The sequence below is a fragment of the Mixophyes fleayi genome, chromosome 3 (genome assembly GCF_038048845.1).
Source record: "Mixophyes fleayi isolate aMixFle1 chromosome 3, aMixFle1.hap1, whole genome shotgun sequence".
NCBI classification, from domain to species: Eukaryota; Metazoa; Chordata; class Amphibia; order Anura; family Limnodynastidae; genus Mixophyes; species Mixophyes fleayi.
The window spans coordinates 183,753,702-183,775,728 of NC_134404.1; the positions used below are offsets into that span (position 1 = coordinate 183,753,702).

Genomic DNA, 22,027 nt, shown 5'->3' on the forward strand with positions numbered 1-22,027 from the left:
GGTGCAGTGTAGCTGGTTTTGAGTTTTCATTCTCTACCACTGGACTACAGCTTCAGCTTAGAGAAGAACTCCATGGGTCTTTAAGTCAGGACATTCAGGTGACTGTAGCTTCTTAAGCTAGTGTGGTAAGGGACAGATGTGGTAAACCTGCCTGGTATTTATTTACTGTGTGTACATAATAATCTAGTGATTGTTTTTTATTACAATAAATGTATTGCTTTACTTTCTAACTGCATTTGCCCGAGTGACTAATAAGAACCTTAGAAGGTACTGGGTAGACTTTCCTGGCCTAGAAAGGTACCCGTGGGTGGCCAGCCAGAGTGAAGTGGGTAGAATTGGGCCAGAAAAAGCAGTATCTTCACAGGGAGCATGGGGGTCAGCGCATGTGTAAGCAGGTGATGGTAGGTTGAAGGGAGAGCTGGGGACATAATGTTAGTCAAGAGGCGGTGGGGCACATTATGTGACCAAGGATGTGCATGGGAGGACTAAATGAGTATCATCTACATGTCAAATGTCCATTATTGAATGTGCCACACACCTGCCATGTGTGTGGTGTTCTGAATAGTGTATGTTTGACATGTATTTGAGACTCATGTGTGATGAGGGGGGGAGACAGGATCCCAGATCACCTCAGCACAAAACTGTGGCCTCTTTTCCAAAGTCCCTCCAGTTAAATTCACACGCTGCCTGCACCTCTTCTGCACTCTGGCCACTCCTCCTCCAACAACAAACTCTGGTAATGGAGGGGCACCATGGAGCCTTGTTAAACAAATCCAGAATCCAAAATACGCAGAAAGCAAACACTACTGATCGCAGGAGCAAGCCCAAGTTGATACGAGGGAGCTGGAACCAACACATTCCCAACCACATAGAATATTGAAAATAATGTCACACAAAATCCCATAAAATAGCAATAATAAGATAAATCGCGACTCTTACATTTATGCTACTAAGGGGGCAATATCAAGACCTGGCGGATGTCTGCAGTCGAGGCCTTCCTAAAATACATTACATATCCGCCAGGTCTGTTTTCATGCAGTCAGAATTGACAGCTTCTTGGAATTACAGCCTCTGTAACTGCATTCAGCATTACCACCTTTGCAAAATTCTACCACACCCTTGGCACCAGTATTTTTTTTATACATTCAATATGCAAACCTGTATAGGTTTCAAACTCAATAGACAGAGTACATTTTCAATACACTCAATAGTGAAACAAAGGAAAGCAAACATTAAATGTTTTGTCCATGTCTTCACGACTATAGTAAATACGCATGATGGTAGAAGCACTGTATATTTCTCTGTTTTAGAAAATAAAGATCATCATCATTGACCTTTATTTATATAGCACAAACATATTGCATAGTGCTTTCCAGAGGATGTTCAATAATTCACATCAGTTCTTAACCCCAGAGGGGCTAAATTCTCTGCCGCACTATCGCTATAAGGTTAATTTTGTGAGAATCCAATTAACCACCAGTATACAGACATAGTACTTGGGTGAGAGCCATTTGAAGGGACTTCTGCACTGCTAGAGAAAGTGGCAGGTAATAAATAACTAGCTAGAAAGGGAACTGAAAATAAAATATTTTTTTTCACAGCTGTGCATGCAATAAAACAGATAAACATGTCTAGGTGATAGGATTTCCTTCAATTTAATTTATTAATAAGCAGCTATAGATAATTTTCCTGTGAAAACAGGCCCACCAAAGTTAAGTGGTACTTGTGACAGCTGAAGCATTTTAGCTGGAGGCTGCATATACCAATCAAAAAACAAACAGGATAACATCATCAGAGCAACCAAACAAATAGAGCATAAACCAATAAAGTATAGTGAATAAAAGCAAATTCAAATGACTGTATATTAAATACCAAGTACAGAAATAACTCAGCACAGCTTTTATTCATAAAAAGGACTTCACATTTTATAGCATTATACACGAAAAGAAGTGCATCGGAGAGGATTCACTTACAGCAAGGAATTTCAGGATTTCATTTAGAGCTTGTTCACACCTATGTTTTTGTTTGTGCTGCGTACAAGTTATTAAACTCATGAAAAGTGCACTCAAAAAAATATCAACTCAGTGGAAAATTAGGTGCATCAGTGCAAACTGAGGACTTAGAATGTTGGGGACATGAGAATTCTGTACTGCGCCTCTGCGGTTTTGCTCATTGTACATTACCTAAGTGTTCAAGTCAACACATCAAGAGGGTTCTGGTGAATAAATTACAACAAAGTTCTAACTGCAGTTGAATATCTTATGAAACCTAGTTTTTAGTTGTGGAATATGCCTCAAGTTTCTTCTTTGAATTATAATCAGGTGAAACTACTGTCGGGCAAATCTGATAATCTTTTACTATTTGCTAGCTATTATACGGGCCCAAGTCATGAAGGAGAACAAAGCAAAAAAGGAAAAAGAAAGAATTAATTTTGCATCTAGGCAAAACCATGTATCATTGGAGCGGGAGGTAATTTTAAAATGTGGGGACAGATTTATAATTAGGGCAGAGCATGTACTAGATCAACGTTAAATTTCAGTGTAATAATAAAGCTATCAAGCATTTGTGTGCTACATGAAAAAACAATCAGTATTTTGCTTATGTGCAAAATAATAAACTGTTTTGCATCCCTTGCATTGTAACATGGTTTGTCCAGGAACAAACTAACTTACTCCTTCTTTTTTTTTTTTGCTTTGCTCTCCTTAATGACTCAGTCCCTATATATGTTTAATATTTGTCTTACACCTCCTAAAAGAAAACTTTTGCATCTTTCCCATTAAAACATATTTGAATGGATTGTTAATAGATCTTATTTTTTTCTGGGAGAGAGTTTGGTGACAGTTTCCCAAATTTTGTTATGTTCACATCCATTGACCTGATCATCATCATCATTTATTTATATAGCGCCAACATATTCTGTAGCGCTTTACAATTGGGAACAAACATAGTAAACTAATAAACAAACTGGGTAAAACAGACAAAGAGGTGAGAAGGCCCTGCTCGCAAACTTACAATCTATTGGACAATGGGAGTTTGACACATGAGGTTAAATCTACATTTGCAGTCGGCCCAGCCAGACTGCAAAGGTAAAAGTGACTCATAACCTAAATTATCCTGTAACACAACAATGTTGGTCAAGGGGTAGTTGTATAACAGGTGGTAATAGGGTAATGTAGTGAGGTTAAGAGGGTGGTTGAGGAATATTATAAGCTTGTCTGAAGAGGTGGGTTTTCAGAGAACGCTTGAAAGCTTGTAGACTAGAGGAGAGTCTTATTGTGCGAGGGAGAGAATTCCATAGAGTGGGTGCAGCCCGGAAAAAGTCCTGTAATCGGGAATAGGAGGATGTAATGAGTGTGGATGAGAGACGCAGGTCTTGTGCAGAAAGGAGTTGCCGAGTTGGGAGATATTTTGTGACAAGAGAGGAGATGTATGTTGGTGCAGCTTCGTTGATGGACTTGTAGGTTAGTAAGAGTATTTTATATTGGATTCAGTAGAAAACAGGCAACCAGTGTAGAGTGATTCAACAGAGGAATAACGATGTGCAAGGAAAATCAATCTTGCCGCAGCATGATAAAATAGATTGTAAGGGTTTGAGCAGAGCCGTAACTAGGCCGGTGCCGCCGTCCAGGGAGCAGTCCCAAGGGGGCGCAGTGGCCGCCCGCACCTGCTTCTAAAAGGTGACTGAAAAAAAAAAAAAAAAAAAAATAACAGACCTCAGAAACAGACTGCCGGCCGCCCGGCGCATACAAAGTGCCGGCTCCACCCCCTTCTGAACTCTGCCCTCTGCTTCAGCGTCTGATGTCATGACGTTGCTTGGCAGCAGAGGAGCAGAGCAGCAGAGAGGAGCCAGGCAGCGACGGCTGGTCAGGAATAAAGACAAAAAAAGTAAACTTCAAAGTAGGGGAAGGGGGATGTGTGTTGCTATTATGGAGGGAGGGAGGGTGGATGTAAGCTGCTATTATGGAGGGAGGGGAGGGGATGTATGCTGCTATTATGGAGGGGGGATGTATGCTGCTATTATGGAAGTGGGGGGGTGTGCTCCTATTATGGAGGGGGGATGTGTGCTGCATCTTGCTATTATGGAGGGGGGATGTGTGCTGCATGCTGCTATGCTTTATGAGGGAAGGGGGGGTATGCTGCCATAATGTGTGAGGGAAGGGGGGATGTATTAATATAATGTGTGATATGAGGGTAGAGAGGTTGGGTGTCTTAGTACATGGGTGGGAGGTAGGCTATTAATTTAATGGTGACGTTTAGGTGGGGGCTAATTATTTAATGGGTACTATTTTATTTGTGGGGTGCTGGTGGGTCAATTTAATTTATTGATGGGGCTTTTTTATTTAATGGTGGGGTCTATTAATTTCAGGTGAGGTATTTATCTGTATTGCAGTCACAGGCATGCTCTCTGTACTGTATGGAGGTCACAGGCATGCTCTCTATAAAGTATGGCGGACACTAGGAGTCTCTTTATAGTGTGTGTGTGTATATACATATATATATATATATATATATATATATATATATATATATATATATATATATATATATATATATATAATTCATTTCGTGTGGTGGTGATAAGGGGGCACAATGTGATAAAGACGGCTCCATGGCACGATGTGATAAAGGAGAAACTGTGATGGAGGGCACAGTGGGATGAGGGGGCAGTGTGATACAGATGGTACCGTTACATTTATGTTTTAATTTGTTTCAGTGAGTTTTATTTCAATAACCAATTAATTTTTTATACAGCTAGCATCAGGGCCATCTTAACAACATTATGGACCGGGCAGAGCAGTGCACCGGGGCCCCTTCATTATATATAAGTATAGAGATACAGATATATAGAGATAGATAGATAGATAGATAGATAGATAGATAGATAGATAGATGTACTTGCTCAGTGTCCCTTGAAGGTTTTTTATGCAGAGTTTTTTTTTGCAGGATTATTTATTCTAATTAAGAGCCCTGCCTATGGGGCCCCCTTGCCCGTGGGGCCCCCGGGCACCTGCCCATCGTGCCCAATGGAAAAGATGGCCCTGGCTAGCATGTGATAGCTGCATTTAAAGTACTTTGATTCTATGGAGGCTTATTACATAAAGGTCCTTATAAAGCCAGACAGTGAAGAATGGGGAGGGAGGGGGTTTCAGTGTGGTCTAGAACTTGTAAAGCACTAGCCACGCCCCCACAGTAGGTTGACCACGCCCACTCAATGATTGACACTCCCACTTAGATGGGGGCGCCGGTTCCCTGTCTCACCCAGGACACTAAAATGGCTAGTTACGGCACTGGGTTTGAGTCTGTTTTTGGGAAGGCCAGTAAGGAGGGAATTGCACTAGTCAATGCTGGAGATGATAAGTGCATGACTTAAGGTTTTTGCAGTGTCTTGTGTGAGATATGTGCGAATTCTGGAAATGTTTTTTAGATGTATGTAACATGATTTAGATATAGAGTCAATGTGGGGAACAAAGGATAGGTGTGAGTCAAGGATAACACCTAGGCAGCGAGCTTGTGGGGTGGGATTTATGGTCATGTTATCAACAGATATAGAAATGTCAGGTATGCTCTTGTTGGTGGGTGGAAATATTATTAACTCTTTAGAAAGATTAAGTTTGAGATGGTGAGAGGACATCCAAGGTGAAATGGCAGAAAGACAGTCAGTTAAACGGGACAACACAGATGTCGAGAGATCGGGAGAGGATAGATAAATTTGGGCATCATCCGCATAGAGAGAATACTGAAATCCAAAGGAATTTATTAGATTTCCAAGAGAAGCGGTTTAGATAGAGAACAGCAAAGAACCTAGCACTGAGCCTTGCGGTACTCCAGCTGATAAAGGAAGTGGAGCAGAGGTGGCCCCAGAGAAATTAACAGTGAAAGAGCGATTAGAAAGGTAGGATGAGAACCAGGATAGAACAGTGTCTTGAAGCCCTAGGGATTGCAGCGTTTGTATGAGGAGAGTGGTCAACGGTGTCAAATGCAGCCGAGAGATCCAGGAGAATTAGGAGAGAGTAATGGCGTTTAGTTTTAGCAGTGATTAGATCATTGACAACCTTGGTCAACGCAGTCTCTGTGGAGTGTTGAGAATGAAAGCCAGACTGAAGAGTACTGTACTGTACTGATATACTGTAGTTGCGAACACAGATACATTTTTTCTCTAACATATTTCCTTTTCTTGCTATAAGAATTGCCAAAGTATTTGTGTCATTGTTTACTGACTCAAACCCAAACTTTTAGATACCTGGGGGTAAATGTATCAAGCTGAGAGTTTTCCGGCGAGTTTGAAAATCCAATCTGATTCTATCATTTATTTAGTACATCCTACAAAATGATAGCTAGAATCCGATTGGTTGCTAAAGGCAACATCTCCACTTTTCAAACCCGCCGGAAAACTTTCAGCTTGACACATTTACCCCCTGATATACTCTGTTAGCTGGAAGTCCACAGAAAAGGGACATCCTATTGCCTTGTTTAAAGCAGTCCAAATGGAGTGCAATATGAGCCTGGTAAACCCATCAGATCAGAGTGTGGAAACTCCATCTAATACTATTTTTTATTTTTAAGTTTTGTTTGGCTAGAAATATATTTTAAGATACAGTATGAAATGTTGAATGAATATAATATAAATATATACACATACATATATACACACACACACGAGATTTACACTATGTACTTTGATATATAATACTGGTGCTGGTAGTTCTTGTATAAAAAGCTCTGAGTTGTCGACTTATCTTTGCTATTCTGTCACATCACTGGTCAAAAGTAATATCTTTCACTATGGTGAGCATTTCAAACTATACCAGAGAGTGACATAACTATATTTTCCTGTATACTTACTTTCTCTGCTTCAGTTCCTGAACCTGGTCCCACCCCCCATGAACACGCTTTACAGGAGGAAAGACACGGCTGTATGACAGGCTGTTTTCTTCCCTCTAATTTATGTCTTTTTTTGTTTATTTATTTTTTATATAAAATGTTTCTCAAAATATATTTTAATTCTATGGAAATTAAAACAATGCCATCAAAAAATTAGCTATGTTTAACATAAATCACTGTGACAGACTACAAGAAGAATGTTATTTACCAATTCCCTTAACTTGTTTCTTCAGCCTGCTATGAATGATTTATATTTCTGCTCAGTGCCATAGACTACCATGGCAGCCACAGTCACATGGTATATGATGCAGTGAACAGAGATGCTTTGGAACACCCCTCTGATCTCTATATTCTCTGTGTTATGCAAGATCCTCTTCCTTCTGCTCTCTCTGCCTTCACATGACATGCAGAGAGCTGTGTAAGCATGTAATAGCTACATTTTCTTTGCAACCTCCAGAGAGATTTTCAAAAGGAAATAATAATTTGTAAAAGAACAGCTAAGGTACATGCTTAAAACGGTACTTACCTTGCTATTTTAAAACATCCAACATATTATAAAGAAATTATACGCCATTTTATTGGATAATAGAAGGCATTTTGGAGTTCCATGACCTGTATAAAAGCACTCGATCTGCAGCCTTGTGGTTTGATATGGTCATGGATCTCCCCTGTTGGTTTCAGTATGCTTAGATTTAACAGTACTGATAAGCATTATCCAATATACTACAACTCGCACAAGTTGACAAGTACTGTCATTGAATTTTTGAAACCATAAATCTCAGTGTGGCCATTTTAAGTGACGTCAATTCCGTCTGTCGGCATTTTCTGTGGTGGCAATTTAGAAGTGAAGTGTCGGAAATGTTATCTGTGTGTTTGATGGCAAGTCTATATTACTGTCACAGCGGCATGATATTCTTCGGAAATTTATGTCCTATAGTCAATGTCTGTATTACCACAAGCAGAAAAACCTACCCCACTCGTATGATCATCATATATATTCACTGCATAGTGAGAGACATTAAGTATTTACACATTTTTCTTTTTCACGCAAAGCCTACACTTCCTTCCCATGCTTTCATTAAACTGTTTGAATTTGATATATACTAATAATTATTTACTGTCTGCACCAGGCTTGACTATTAGAAAGGGTGTAACTATGTAGAAAGAAAAAATATATGTTGTCATCTCTAGCTTTTGGCTGCGATTTGCATTGTAATGTTATTTTTAAACTTGACACCCTGCTAGAGGAGACCTTCCTGTAAGTATTGATTGATAAGTGCATGTCCTGGACACTCTCCCAGGATTTTTTCTTGCTGCCAATGAGATAAAAAGAGCACAGATAAGGGCTCTTTTCTTCACATAATGTGAGAATATGGCACCCCTTCAGAATCTATTCTTAGCAACACTTCAGACCTCATAAGAATTCTTATGTAAAATCCTTGATGGCACAAGATAGCAAAGCTACTATTTAGCTGTAACACGAGAAATGTTTGTAATTAGTTAATGGTTTGGAAATTATATCGCCACAATCAACATAGGACAGCTTCTGATGCAAAAATCACCAACAAAGCAATCTAACTGAAAAATAAATAAATTATATATATATATTAAAAAAAAAATCTATATATATCATACAAGATTTCTAGTAAGCATGGATTTTGAAGAAACAACAAAAAACATAAATATTCACTCAAAAGCTTTATAAATTGCCAGTCAACTTACTCAATATAATATGTTTGTGGTATCCAATATGTGAGTAGGAGCACAAAAACGATTAATATGAGATTTTTAGAACACAGAAGGAATGTTCAAACATAAATTAAAGCAGTATTTCACTTCATATAGCACTAGGGCCAGCCCCGGGACTAGCAACACCCTGTGTGAAAATTCTTGGTGTGCCCGCCCCCCAACTAAGTTTAGATATGATACTTTTATTATTAACTAAAAAAAAAAAAAATACCAAAAATAATATAATGTAATTATAAAATATCTATCTATCTATCTATGACATTTCTCCCCTCCTTCATCACACTGCTCTCCATTCTTTTCCTACCTTCCAATTACCTTCTTTTCTTCTGTCTTCTCTTCTGGCAGTGGCTCCTCTCTGCACGGCTCCTGACTGACAGTGTGGGGAAGTGATGATGACATCACGCCCGACAGTCAATGAGGAGACACCAGAGCCCCAGAGCGCACAGGATCTGCAGATATAGTACGGGGAGAGAGGCACTATCTGACCACCAGTCAGACTGTACCCGAGCTGTCCCTGTCTGCCGACCTCTGCCATAGACATACATACACACAAATATATATATATATATATATATATATATATATATATATATATATATATATATATATATATATATAGACGAGTAGGTACATGGACGTAGAATGTCCGGTAAAGTGAGTTTGGATTCCATGAGGATACAAATATATTTAAGTGTTATGTTTTTAATAGAATGATTATTATTTTCCAGCACATTATAGATTATCATTTGATGGACATTGATCTACCTAATGGTTTGAGAGGAGACTTGAATACTTATTACTCCTAGGGTATATTACTGAATACATTGTGAGAAAATCTGTCAATTATAAATATTGATTCTACTGTGATGGGGAGATTCATATATGTAAGAATGTAAAGTGTATAGAGAAATACCAGATTAAATATAAGAATAACTTTACCCAACAAGTATACTAAACAGGTAATAAGGAAGTGTGTAGTAGTGGTAAAAATCTGTTCCAGTTTAATACTTATAATAGTTAAGCTGGGTACACACTACACAGTTTTCATCCAATAATCGGCTAAATCAGCCGACATACGACCTCTCGTTCAAAAGTCGGGTCAGTGTGTGCAGTGACACGATGGTCGAAAGTCTGCCCAAATGGACGATTGTCGCCTCATTTGGTTGGTCGTACCGTTTAATCATTCCAATCTCATTTCCGTTGTGTAGTGTGTATAAACTTCGGACCGATCCACAACAGTGAGTATGAAATTACAGTCATTGCTCACGACAACATGGCTGTAAAAAGTCGCTAAAGGGACGTCCGCTCTTCCCTTTATCGTCCTAAACAAGGCTAGTGTGTATGCAGTCCATGGACGAGCGATCGGAACATCGATCGCATGTAAAATCGCTCGGCATAAAAAGTTGGTCAAAATTTCTGTAGTGTGTACCCAGCTTAAGTTGAGGGGATCTGATTTCCTATCAGCTGTTAAAAACTATTAGGTGGAGCCAAGTTTCTTTTTATTGATTAAAGAACTATTGTTCTTTTTGGTTGGTGTGTAAGTCCTAAAACTCCTCTTAGGAAACCGCTGACTGACAAGGCAGAGAAATGCTTAAGGGGATGTATTGTGGATTTTTTGACAGCAACTGAATTCACACATTGAAGTCGTCAGATATATCTATTAAAACACAGCTCTTGGTTACACAACAACTGACGAGAGGCCCTAAAGCAGAACACACTTAAATACAATGGGCCTGATTCACTAATTTTGCACCTTGGCAAAACCATGTTGCATTGGAAGGGGAAGTAAATTTAAAATGTAGAGCCAGACTTATAGTTGGGGTAGGGGACATGTCCTAGAAAACTTTACATTTCAGTGTAAAAATAAAGCTATCAAATATTTGTGTGCTACATGAAAAAACATCCAGTATTTAACTTATGTGCAAAATAATAAACTAATTTGCACCCCTTTTATTGTAACACGGTTTTGTCCAAGAGAAAACACACTCATTTTTTGCATTACTTTTTTTAATAAATCAGGCCCAATATGTTTGTGTGTGTCTACAATTCACTTATCTACTAAGGGTTAACATTTTAGTAAGCTTCCTGGCATCAGTCAATATAATCCGAAGGGGAGGCCCTTGGAGTCTCTAAGTTTTCTCACTTGGTTATCCTGCTTCCTTTGCTGCACAATATCCCTCTCTCTGCAATGTGATGTGATGTGATGATCTTTTTATGCTTGTTACTAATATTTTTCTCTCCTCTTTACAGTCCAGACAAGGTTGACTGTTAGCGGCTAATACAAGGAACTTTCATTGGTTGGTCGCTGGTCACTGCCCCCTTTGAAGTAAATGTGTCCCTTGGTCCTTTGTGTGGGGGACCCCTTGAACTGTTTTGTGTGAACACATAATTGTGAGTCTAGAAAGGGTGTAGTAGTATATCTGACGCCAGATTAAGCACCAGCCATTCAGTAAAGGATAATATCTTGGTTTAGTGGATTCCGGGCCATTTGGCCATTGACTCGTAGGGTTTAGTATTAGTCCGTTTAGCTGAACTGACAATCCCCAACACCATTTCAACAGGTCAAGTATAAATTGTTTGGAGGGAATAGTACACATAGGCTGGTCTATAGCTTCTGGAGAACCAAGGTAAGCAGTTTAGTGTGTTCTCCAGAGTAAGAGTATACTGCAATGCAGTATTATGATCAGACAACACAGGGTCAGAATCTGATAGTGTAGCTCTTTAAAATACACACTGGAAATCAGACAAATGACACACATATAGCCAAAAGAAAAATGCCCTCTATACCTAGAAACAGCCACATAGGCTACTCATGGGGGGATGAGGCCAATGATAGCCCCTTAGGCTTTCTAGCAGCGTCTCAGAGTGAGCCAATTTCAGCTTCTTTAACAGACAGACAATCAGTCCTTGTTTGATGGCATAGTCTAGAAAAGGAACTCAAAAAAAGGACTTGTTAAAGACAAGGGACTAGTTTAGTTCCCGCACACAGATCCAAGGCAGTTTCTAAAGATATCAAGTGACCCAGCAACACAGACCTCTCCAACGCATTTGGACTCCTCGGAATAGCATTCTCAAATGATGTTGGAGTCAGGTGCCATTACTCTATATAAAAATATTAGTGATATTCTGCAACACTTCAATACCATAACCAAGTAGGATAGTAGAAATTACAAGACGTTTTGACAGGAGGTAGCCAACCTACAAGTCGACTCGCCTGACGTCCCTGTGGGCCATAAGTGGGCAACAGAAGTCTAAACAGTCCAGTTGAATATTCTTTCGCTATTAATATTGAACTGATTTTTGGGGGTGTTTGTTTGTTTTCTTCTGCTCTGTTTCCTTTAGAAGTACAACTTTATTCTGGGCTCAAAGATTCATGTCAAATTTGACAACGAGACTCTAGACTTTTGGTGACAATTTATGTGGTTTTGGCACTTATTTAATTCTAATAAGCCACATCTTATAACTTATAAAGGCCTATACACTTAGCTTTGTGGTCAATTAGCAAAAAGCTGAAGTTGTGAAAAGGCCATTTAAAGGATTTGTCTTTATTAGGTGCTTACTTTAGTTAGGTTAAGAGATTTTACAGCAGAACACGAGACTTTGGGACTAACCACTCTCCCTTATTAAGTTTATTAGTTAAAAGTAATACCTACAGTTCTTAAGATTACGAATCTTTACTTTTAAAGGTCATCATTGTCACCTACACCTGGCAACCCCCTTACTGCATTTACGTTGTCCTTGCCATGGAAGAGGCTACACTGCCTTTGGAAGAGTGTTTTCCTTGTAAGGGGAGCTTCTGACAAATCTGGCTTCTAAACTTGACTAGAAACATCTATAAAAAAATAAATGGTACAATATACTCCCACGGTACATCCTCTTCTCCTACAACCCTGTGAAAGTGGTTTACAAAATTCAAGTATTTTGAATATGGAGGAAACCATGCTTTCATCAACTTGCAGAGTTGGAGATTTCTGTACATGGAACAGATGCCATTCCTAAGAGACATCTGTATGGAAAGCAATTCATTGCATCAAGTGTTGTTCATATCAGTGGTTCGAAGTGGAAATTTAGAATAGCTGGTATGGAACTGAAATGAACTGCCAGGGGAGGACCATCTAGCCCCTCGAAAGGTTTAGCGGTTTTTATAGAGTGAAATTAAATTTAGATGCATTTTAACCCTATATAGTAGAATTTAAAACGTATTAAAAGATGCAAAGCCCTGTGTCCCTCGCCTCTCCTGTGTCCAGTTACCTTTCCTCTGTGTCTCTGCTTCTCCCTTATGTCTCCTTTGTGTACTTACATTTTCCCTCATATCTCCATAATATTCTAATAAACTTTTCAAAAATGTCCCCCTTATATCTTCCATGTTATCAGTTTCCTTTCTCTGTTCCTATGTGCCCCTTCTTCATTGCAGATATCCCTCAATCTCCCGCCCTACTCTGTACCTCAGATCCTGCTTCTCTTGCACCTCCCTTACTCCTTGATCTTTTCTATCTATCTATCTCTGTTCCAGCTATTATTTCCGCTTACTAGTGAACTCACGTGTTTGCCCCATTCATCACTCTGGTGCCCCCTCCATTCTTTAAATTACCTTTCTATGACCTGGCTTTCTTGTGTTTTCTTCTCTTCCTTTCCTTTCTTCAGTCTTCATGCTCCTCTCTGCGACGCACAGCACTGACAATATCAGAACGTGATGATGTCACTCCCGACAATCAGTGATTAGGGAGCAGGGAGGAGAGCACCGCCGTCGGCACCAAGTCAGTATTTACAGGCCAGTAGACAAGTGTGGAGTCCTGGTCCCCCACCGCTTTACTTACCCAACGTTCTGGCTGTCTGTAAGAAAGTGGGGGGGGGAAGAAGCCGCCCCACTTCAAGCACTGGTTCATATGCAATTGCCATTTTATTTGAATTTCAAAACTGGGAAAATCCAGTGGGATCTACAACACATTGGGAATGTTTAATATCCTTCATTATTTCTTATCTGTTAACATTCCTAGTATGAACTCCAGAGAATACAGAAGTGTTTAAATAAAACAAAGTATGTTTATTAATGAAAATATACAAGAAAGCCAAGTTAGTTCATAGCAACAACAGTTCCAGGATATGAAGGGTTAACCACTGTACAAAGTAGCGGGTCAATCAGGTTTGAGCCACGGATGCAGGGAGAGATTAGTGGTACAGTCTATAGCAACACAGAACAAGCAGTGGCCAGATCAAGCAGCAAATCAGCATGGTGGAACACAGTGAGCACAGGCAAGTCCAATGGAGAAGACAGAAGACAGAGTCCAATACCAGACAGCAATATGCGTCGGGGGTCACAGGAAAAGGTTCAATCCAGGATGGTCAGATCACAGGCAAAAGTCGAACCGAAGTAGCAAACTGGCACAGGTTATTCACAAGGATAAGATGCAAACAGCAGCAGTCAGGAACAAACGAACTGCACAGACCACTGACTGAGGCAGGTATACAAAGCAGTGGAACAGCCGCAAGCACTAATCAGGTAAGAAGATTAACTCTTGCAGGCAAAGTGGAATGTTCAAGGGCAAAACAGCAGCACCTCTGGTGGTATTGAGGTACTGCAGCCACATACAAGATATAGGCAGAGTCTTATCATTGTGTATGTACAGGGTCGGACTGGCCCAGCGGGCTACCGGTTAAACCACCGGTAGGCCCGGCTACCGTACGGCCACACCCCCTTTTACCCATGGGCGGAGCTTTCCTGGAGGCCCCGACGTCCCCGCTGCTCAATTGCGATCGCAGCTGCGATCATGTGACCCGCCCCCTCCCCCTGTCAGCTGATCTGTGTTCTGAGTTCTCAGTGAAGCCAGAAACCAGGAACCTCATCAAACGGTGTAAGCACGATTACTGTTTTTTATAAGGTGCTACAAAATCTGCAGCACTGTATAGTGGGGAAGTAGAGGAGTAACTGGCAAATTACTGGACATGCCAGAAGCATAATATCATGTATAACTCGTAATAGGAAGGTATAAAACAAGTAACGTGAATAACATACTGGAGGGTAAGTATGACTGATTACAGCCAGGGCCTATGAGAAGTGCTGGATAACAGTTATTAAGTCAATTTGTCTTGTTACTGACATAAAAATAGCGTTTTGTTTAAAGAGGGTGTGTGACAAGGATACAATAAAAATACAGTCCTCATCTGAAACGTTGCAAGGAATGCCTGATTAATCTACATAGCCGTGCCTGATATTTCAATTGGAAGTTTAGTAAAATATTGATCATAGTTATACTTGTATACAGTATAGTAAGTGAAACATTTTGGACCTTTATTTCAGGTGACAGGGGTTATAAAGGCTTGGCCGGACTTCCAGCATGTTAAGCCATTATAGATATCATATTTGTAGGTTCCTTACTATCCCTGACACTGTATTTCCCGTACCACTAACAATCTAGAGATCCAGTAATAGTGCTATGAATGGTTCAGTTCCTGCCATCTTGATTACCAGAAGACAGTGAGAGCCTGTCCTGCAGCAATCAACATATCGGTAAGTATATTCTTTAACCATTTGTTTGTACTATATATATATATATATATATATATATATATATATATATATATATATATATATATATATATATATATATATATGTATAAATACATACATACATACAAGTTAACCCGTGCATGATACTCATGCATTCTAGTCAAATCACGCTACTTAAGGTGTTAAAAAGTAGTAGGTCAGTGTATAACTCCGCCCAGCAGGTGGCGCTGGAGCTTGGTTTTATTTTTTCCACACACACACACACACACAGACAGACTAACACACGCCACTAGACATTTATATTATAGATATATATGTGTGTGTGGTCACTTGCATGGCATATTATTTGGGGCACTACTGGGTCGCATAACATTGGGGGCACTATGTGGCATAACTTTGGGGCACTACTGTGTGGCATAACATTGTTTTGGGGGCACTACTATGTGACATAGGGGGGCTGCCTATCTATACTAAACCATAGGAGGGCTGACTATACTAAACTATAGTGAGGGGGGCTTCACAGAGAACACTATAGGGAGGGGGTGATGGGACCTTTAATGCTGAGGTGGTTTGGGTCTATAATTTAATGTGAGGCTGAGTGTGGGGAGGAGAGTTATCTATTAAATGTGAATATTAATTATTTAATGCTAGGAATGGTCGTGGGAAATGGATGTATTAAACGTAAATGCTATTAATTTATTGCTGGGGCTGTTTAGAGGGAGGGTAATGGGTTTATTTATTAAATGGGAATACTATTAATTTAATGTTGGGGTTGGTTGGAGGGAAATAGATCTATTTATCAAATGTGAGCACTATTACTTTAATGTTGAGGCTGGAGAGAGGCCTAATTATTAAATGTGGGTGCTGTCGATTTAATGGCAGGGATGGTTGGCGTTTCTAAATGTACCCATTATTTTTTCCAAATAGGGCCCTCAACATTCCAGGATCCAGACAAGCCACAACTAAAGAAACCAGCAGCCACAGGTGGTAAAAGTGACAACAACAGGTAGGACAGTCTGTCAAATGTTCTGAGTCTAGTGCAGGCTTGGCTAACCTGTGGTACTCCAGGTGTTGTGAAACTACAAGTCCCAGCATACCCTTACAGCAATAAGCTGCTATATATTGGCAAAGCATGTTGGGGCTTGTAGTTTCACAACACCTGGAGTACCACAGGTTAGTCAAGCCTGTTCTAGTGGGACAATCCTGATTTTTGGTGACTGTTCTGCCCAATCTAAGGGGCAGGTCAAGACTGTGTATTCTTTATACACACACTGTATGCTTTATATACTACACTAAGGTGCTAGCTGTCCTTCGTGGACTGACCACTCCCCCTCTAGTGTCAGGTCCCGCCTATATGATGGCTAACCACACCCCCTCTGGTGGGCCCCTAGTGTTGCAGCTCCCCGGTGGGCCCTTCATGCCCCAGTCCGACACTGTGTATGTATATGATCATATTCTTTGTTAGCATGCCTGAATATTCTATTTAGCTACATACTTTAATGAAGAGTAAAACGCACAGATTAATATTATCCCTACTTTCTCACTGCAACTTTGCTAAAACATAACCCCTATCACAAACAGCAAAAGCAACATTTTTTATGAGTACATTTTATTTTTCATCAAGGGCAATATTATTGTATTATATATATAGGGGCAACATGAAAATACAATTATATTAAGAGGGCAGTAATATTTTATTGCTAATGGGTCCAATAATTATTTATGAAGATGGGGCACATTTAAATGAAAAACTGTAAAAAATATATATCTGTGTCTCCCTCAGTGGTCGAAATGAAAATTTGGAAGTGGTGGTATGGAAAAGGTTATTGAATGGAAGTTGATAATTTTACAATGAAGACAAAAGGAGAAGTGGTGGTATGGCAACCAACGTATACCAGCCCATTTTGATCACTGTATAGGAAAGTGTGTGTAATGTTTGGCTGTAACTGAAGACAGTTTGTACACCGAAGAGCTGTTGAGCAGTACAAAAATGAGTGTCTGCAGGCAACAGTTAAGTATGGTGCAGGTTCCTTGCAAGTTTGGGGTTGCATATCAGCAAATGGAGATGGGAATTTTGCCAGGATTAATTGTGTCCTCAAGGCAAAGAAATACAGGCAGGTATTTATCCATCATGCAATACCATCAGGGAGGCATCTCAATGGCTCCAAATTTATTCTTCAGCAGGACAACGACCCCAAACATGCAGCCAATGTCATTAAGAACTATCTACATCATAAAGAAGAACAAGGAGTCCTGGAAGTGATGATATGATCCCCACAGAGCCCTGGTCTCAACATCGAGTATGTCTGGGATTACACAAAGACAGAAGGATTTGAGCAGGCCTACATCCACAGAAGATCCGTGGGTTAGTTCTCCAAGATGTTTGGAACAAACTCCCTGCAGAGTTCCTTCAAAAACTGTGTGCAAGTGTACCTAGGAGAATTGATGCATTGATGTTGTTTTGAAGGCAAAGGGAGGTCACACCAAATACTGATTTGATTTAGATTTATTTTCTGTTCATTTACTTTGCTTTCTGTTAATTGCTAAAAAATAAACCCATAGATTGTAAGCTTGCGAGCAGGGCCTCTCTCACCTCTCTGTTTTACCCAGTTTGTTTATTAGTTTACTGTGTTTGTCCCCAATTGTAAAGCGCTACGGAATATGTTGGCGCTACATATAAATAAATGATGATGATAGTACACACTTCTATTATTGAAAGCATTCTCACTTTACAGCATTTTTCTTCACCTGCCTAAAACTTTTGCACAGTATATATATATGTGATGTGGAGACCCTAAATGCTAGCTAGACATAGACAATCTCTCTCAAGACCAGCCAGCTTCCCCAGCATTGGTCTCCATGCACAAATGACACAAACAAGCTTTTATGCATGATACTCCTCCCCCAGCCTTAGCTTGATGGGCAGGTGACACACCCACCTTCTCTTTAAAAAGACACTCCCATCACTGGCTCTGTTTGCACTAACAGACATACCCTGTCTGCCGGCTGAGAGGAAGGAGCCTTCAAATCATGTAAGTTAACCAAACTTTAAACTACACATAAGTATTTACCTGGTCTAATCTCAATCTAAGTGCATAACTGCGCCAATGTTTTATTCTGCTTGTATGCTTTTTCTGCATCTTGTCAGATAAATGCCTCCCTTTGTTACAATATATATATATATATATATATATATATATATATATATATATATATATATATATATACACACACACATATATATACACACACACACACACATAAATATATATATATATATATATATATATATATATATATATATATATATATATATATATATACATACATATACAAGTTAACCCGTGCATGATACTCATGCATTCTAGTCAAATCAAGCTACTTAAGGTCTTAAAAAGGTTCTTGTGATGCATTTGGGCCTAGCCCAGGCCTTCTCAGGGGAAGAGCGTTACTTCCCGACACAAGCGCCCTTTTTAATGTGTGTTCATGAGGTAAAATTACCTAACGAAAATGAGTTTGACCCCTCAACTCATAAATTTAGCCTTGACTACCCCTCCAACAGGGGGAAGGGGGGATGATGGAAGTTAACTGACTTCACCATTCTAATTTTTTGGTCAAATAATGTCAGTATACCAAATTTCAGGTCAATTGGATAAGCCCTTTCTGAGAAAATAGTTTTTTCCACACACACACTAACACACGCCGCTAGGCTTTTACTTTTATATATTAGATAATGCTAAGAATTTAGTAGGTCAGTGTATAACTCCGCCCAGCAGGTGGCACTGCAGCTTGTTTTTGTTTTTTTCACACACAGACTAACACACGCCGCTAGGCTTTTATATTATAGATACACATATACATACACATACACACACAGAAAAACTTTTTTCTTATTGTTGTAGAAAATGTAAGTCATGAAACTCCGTTTTTCTCTGAGATATTGTATTCTGTTGTATTTGGAATGCCCAAAGCTTGCACAGAAAAACAAGCTTCTATCTATTATAACAGTCTGCTTTCATTCTGCAATACTAGCAACTGTTTCCACAGCATACCTTGTGCTCTCTAAGTAATAAAACAATAAATCTAAAACACAATATTGGAGGTCTATAAAAATAAAAATTGATACGAATACAAAAAGTATTTTTTGAAGGTTGCCGAACATAAACTAGTATTTCATGTGTTAGTGACTCTCGTAAAACATTGGATAAGAGTTCCTAGGTGCACAAAATCACCAGTTGCCATAGATGCCAACAGTTCTTCATTTCAAAGGGTCAGGTCACACTTTAGAATGCCAAGTTTTTCAGATCAGGAAACAGCTGCAATCTAGCGAGAGGATCTGTTCACTGAAGGGTACATGGAAGTGATTTTTCCCTGTCAGCCCACAGTGACTCAGTGTTTTACAATGGATGCACTATGACAGAGTAGCATCCACCAATTACTTCTAATTTACTCTGAGTAATGGTACCACTCTCTTTAGAAAGCTATGACTTCCTGGTCAGAAGATCAGAGTGTTATAAAGTGGCTGCGTGACACAAACCAGTGGCAGAACTACCACTGGTGCGGCAGGTGCAGGGCATGGAGATAACGGGGCCCACTGCATGGCAGATGTAGAAGGTCAGGGGCCCCCGGTTCCCTCCGCTCACAGCTTGCTAGTTTCGCCCCCAGACACAAACCTATGTATATTTACGGTTTTAAAAAATTCCAAATCTCTACATCTATTTGAAATGTTTGTGGCAGAAAGTCTAACTGGTGGCCAAGCCTTATAGTACATTTGCTCAGAGACATTTAGTTTGCATTTAAGTGCATTGTGCCTGCTCTGTAGCTTAATGTACATCCTAACAAAGACCAAAAAAAAAGTGTGTCAACTTCATTATCAGAACAGTAGGATTCAAACTTTACAGCGGGTTATTGTAAGTGGTAATCCCCTTAAATGTAGAAGGTGTAGAGAATAAAGATCCCTATCATTGATGAATACTCCTGGTTTCACCCTTTCATAAATAGTGCCCTCAATATTGTACGACAATCATTTTTTAAAAAAAGGTAAATAAATCATTTACTGTGTACAATTACATTAATTTTAAACCTGTTCTTTTGTGATCCTTGTCCTAAATATTTATTATAAAGTTGAAATAAAATTATATCTACAGTCTGCTAATAAATAATTAGTAGTTAGTTAATCGTAGTAAAAAATAAATCTATTCATACAAAATTACACAATTCAACAGTGGATGCTTTCTGATTTGATTTTATTGTTGAAAAGAGATTGCAGTGGTAACATAGGAGCCTGTTATGTTTATTTACAAATTCCTATACAGGTAACATAGCTTAGAACATACACGATCAGCCACAACATTAAAACCACCTGCCTAGTCTTCCACTGAATGTCACGGGTCACCTAATCCATTATTTTCTGTCCCCTACTGTGGTGCTTCTACAGCTATAGCCTACTCATCTCCAAAGACATAACCAATAGGTCACTGGACATATACTCATCGTCACTAGGGCGGCAATAGCCCAAAACTAGAAAGCCTTAATACCCCCATCTCTCTCTAAATTTATCCCAACATAGTTACGCGATGGAAACCACCAACATTAAATATTCAACAGCTGTATCCTTCCCTCTGATCAAGTAGTTCCCGTGGTGTGATTATACTGAACATTGTCCTCTACAGACACCTTAATCACTAGCCCCGATTGTTTGAACTTTTCAGCTTTGTTGGACCTAAATGTACCCACTTTATATACTATCTGCCTCTGGATATCCCCTTACCCTTTTTACCCCCGTTATTTAACTTCAGTATTCATATTATGTCTTTGTATATTGTTTTTGTTATATATAGGCAATGTTAAGTGCACAGTGTTTACATCACAGACTGTATCCAGTATTCATTACTATGCTTGTCTTTGTCATCTTTATAAAACACAATAAAAAAAAAAATCAAGTTAAAAACAAAAACAAAAAACACCTGCCTAATATTTTGTATGTCCCTCCCGTGCTGCCTGAACAGCTCTGACTCATCGAGACATTTGAGGACTCCACAAGACCTCTGAAGGTGTCCTGTGGTATCTGCCACCATGACATTAGCAGCAGATCTTTTAAGTCCTGTAAGTTACTTAGTGCAACCTCCATCACACAGACTTGTTTTTACAGCTAATCCCACAGATGCTCAATCAGATTGCGATGTGGTGAATTTGGAGGCCAAGTCAACATCTTGAACTCTTTATCATGTTCCTCAAACCATTCCTGAACAATTTTTGCAGTGTGGCAGGGAGCATTATCCTGCTGAAAGAGGCAACTGCCTTCAGGGAATTACATTGCCATGAAGGCGTGTACTTGGTCTACAACAATGTTTAGGTAGGTGGTTTGTGCAAAGTAACATCCATATGAATGCCAGGACCCAAGGTCTCCCAGCAGAACACTGCTCAGAGCATCACACTGCTTCCGCCTGCTTGCCTTCTTCCCATAGCGCATCCTGGTGCAATCTCTTCCCCACGTAAACGATGCACACACACACGGCCATCCACATGATGTAAAAGAAAATATAATTCATCAGACCAAGCCCTTTTCCATTGTCCAAGATCTACTTCTAACACTCATGTACCCATTGTACACTCTTCCCCAGGTACACGATGCACAAGCACACAGGCCAGCCATTTTGCCACCATGTGGGGGACCTACACAATATTAGGAAGGTGGTTTTAATGTTGTGGCCGATCTGTGGATGTGTGTATGGATATGGATATGGATATATATATACACACACACACACACACATACATGCATATATATATTTTACACACACACACACACTCACCCGACTGTCCATATGGTGTAAAAGAAAAAAAAAATTCATCAGACCAGGCCAACTTTTTCCATCACTGTGTGTC

The 22,027-nt window shown here is 39.6% G+C and overlaps 1 protein-coding gene across 3 annotated transcripts in view; it reads right to left on the minus strand.

Moving 5' to 3' along the window:
* The window catches only part of LOC142144240 (popeye domain-containing protein 1-like), a 170,138-nt gene that overhangs the window by 68,489 nt on the left and 79,622 nt on the right, over positions 1-22,027 (minus strand). The window contains exon 6 of one of the 3 annotated variants that reach the window (XM_075202848.1): positions 16,506-16,515. The exons of the other annotated variants lie outside the window; for them this stretch is intronic. Within the exon in view, the coding sequence (XP_075058949.1) occupies positions 16,506-16,515 (10 nt within the window). The remainder of the gene's footprint in view (positions 1-16,505; positions 16,516-22,027) is intronic. 3 annotated transcript variants of the gene reach the window in all.